The 1,983-nt window shown below is 32.1% G+C and overlaps 1 protein-coding gene across 1 annotated transcript in view; it reads right to left on the bottom strand.

The window, feature by feature from the left end:
• LOC132162088 (GDSL esterase/lipase At5g03610-like) overlaps nt 1-1,983 on the bottom strand; it is an 8,352-nt gene continuing 6,369 nt past the window's right edge. The window contains exons 4-5 of the mRNA XM_059572337.1: nt 712-1,018; nt 1-292 (exon numbers count right to left, since the gene is read on the bottom strand). Of these exons, the coding sequence (XP_059428320.1) occupies nt 81-292; nt 712-1,018 (519 nt within the window). The 3' untranslated portion in view covers nt 1-80. The remainder of the gene's footprint in view (nt 293-711; nt 1,019-1,983) is intronic.

Consider the following 1,983-nt stretch of genomic DNA (forward strand, 5'->3'; position numbering starts at 1 on the left):
TAAATACACAGCCCTAAACCATGCATGAAGCAGAAATGGTCAACAAACAACTAAGTCCACTCCATTTGTTTTTGGTAACCCTAGTAAAGGTGTTCAAGAGTGGGTTGCAGAGCTGAATACACAGCATTCCATCCCTCCTGCGTAGGGTGCGCACCGTCCCAAAAGAATGATGCTTTGGGGTCCTTACAAAGAGTATATTTTTTGGCCCCACTCTCATCCACATTCCCACAGTTATAATCGCTGCTTATGCCAAAGCAACATGGCTTCAATGGGTTCTCAAACTTTCTACTTCCTGCACAAAATGAAGATACAAATTGAAATCACTTTGTTTTTGATTCCTGAAAGCCAACCAAAATAATTTAATTCAAAATGGCTCTCAACGGCCACACTGATCATGGGGTAACCTACGACAAAGGCCCAAACCTATAACACCAACCCAGCCTACACACTGTTTTCATCAAGCCCATACACTAAAATCTTTTGAGTAATTATTATTGTTAAGAATATTATTCTAGGATTATTTACTTTATTATATGTATTCTAGGTCTACTAGGTTATTTGTCTATCACTCATAACCTTTCTATAAATAGAGGTCTATGTAATCACATCAATATCAGTTCTCTAACAATGTAGTCCATTATATGCTTATTCTCTCTCTCTTCTCTCTCCAATATATTTAAGACTTACAAATGAAAGCAATTGTATAATCACCTGGGCTTTTACCTTTGTTCTCGATTACGAACATGAAGGAGGCATAGAGATCAAGAATGAGGAAAGGAGAGTCGTTGGTTTCGTTATTCAACGTAGCCACGGCTTTTTCCAACAAGAGGTTGTGGTAATTCACGAGCAAGTTTATGGTTCCATTGCATTGTCGGAATGAGGCCATGGCCGTGCTCCTAGGGAGACATCCTAAAGGCTGTAAAGCTGTCACTGCTACTTTTTTTACTCCCAGCCCATGAATGCGTTTCAAGTTCACCGCAAGTTGTTTCACCACTTTGGGAATGAAAGATTGAATTGCCTACAAAAGTGAAAATATTTAGGCAAATTAATTCATGCACACAGCTTTCTTACAAATTGATTATTATCTAAACGGTAATCAAATTAAATTGTTTAATGACCGACCCGATAAATACTGTGTAAACTTATAAAGAGATGATAATTTAAGTAACACTGTTACATTAATAATAATCAAATTTAATTTTAGTGGTAAAAATAGTAAGTGGCACATGAATTACCACATAAATATATAAGAATTAAGCTAAACGTAAACATAAATGCATAACTATGGCCCATTGGAACCCTAACAGTGAATAAGTAAATTGTTGTTAACTACTTTATTGTTATTCTTTTATTTCATTCTGATTTGTTGTTTTTTCTACTAAAAGTTTACATGACTTGAAGTAATGCGGTATTTCAAACCCTAAACCACATTATAATACAAAATTATATACCATTGTCATGGGTACCGTACTGGAAAAGAATTTATACGTTCGTTGTTTATTTAATAACATGTACTCTAATATAAAGTTGCAAAACCTAAACCAACTTATATTAAACAACTCAATAAAAGATTGTAATTTGTTACGAGGCCCTAAATAAAACAAATTTAAGTTATGTTTTTGTCTCACTTTATTGAAAAAAATAAAGTTACGTAATTTTAATTTCATATGGGGACCCTAAATAAAATTCATGTAACTAGTTGCCGAGGTAGTTTTTTTTTAAAAAAAAAAAAAAAATTATTTGATAGAATTATGTATTTTTTATTATGTATTTTTGTAATCATTTATATAAATGATTTATATAATCTATTATCTATATTTTATGTCACATATAAGTGATCATTTATATAATATATAGGTTTGTAAAACATACACAATGTAAAAACATTTAATTAGCTAATTTCAAACTATCTAACTAAAGACCTACGTGTCTATAAATATTTTGCATGCATGCCCATATTAAACAATATTACATTTCTACGTA

The sequence above is a fragment of the Corylus avellana genome, chromosome ca9, assembly GCF_901000735.1.
Source record: "Corylus avellana chromosome ca9, CavTom2PMs-1.0".
Lineage (NCBI taxonomy): Eukaryota > Viridiplantae > Streptophyta > Magnoliopsida > Fagales > Betulaceae > Corylus > Corylus avellana.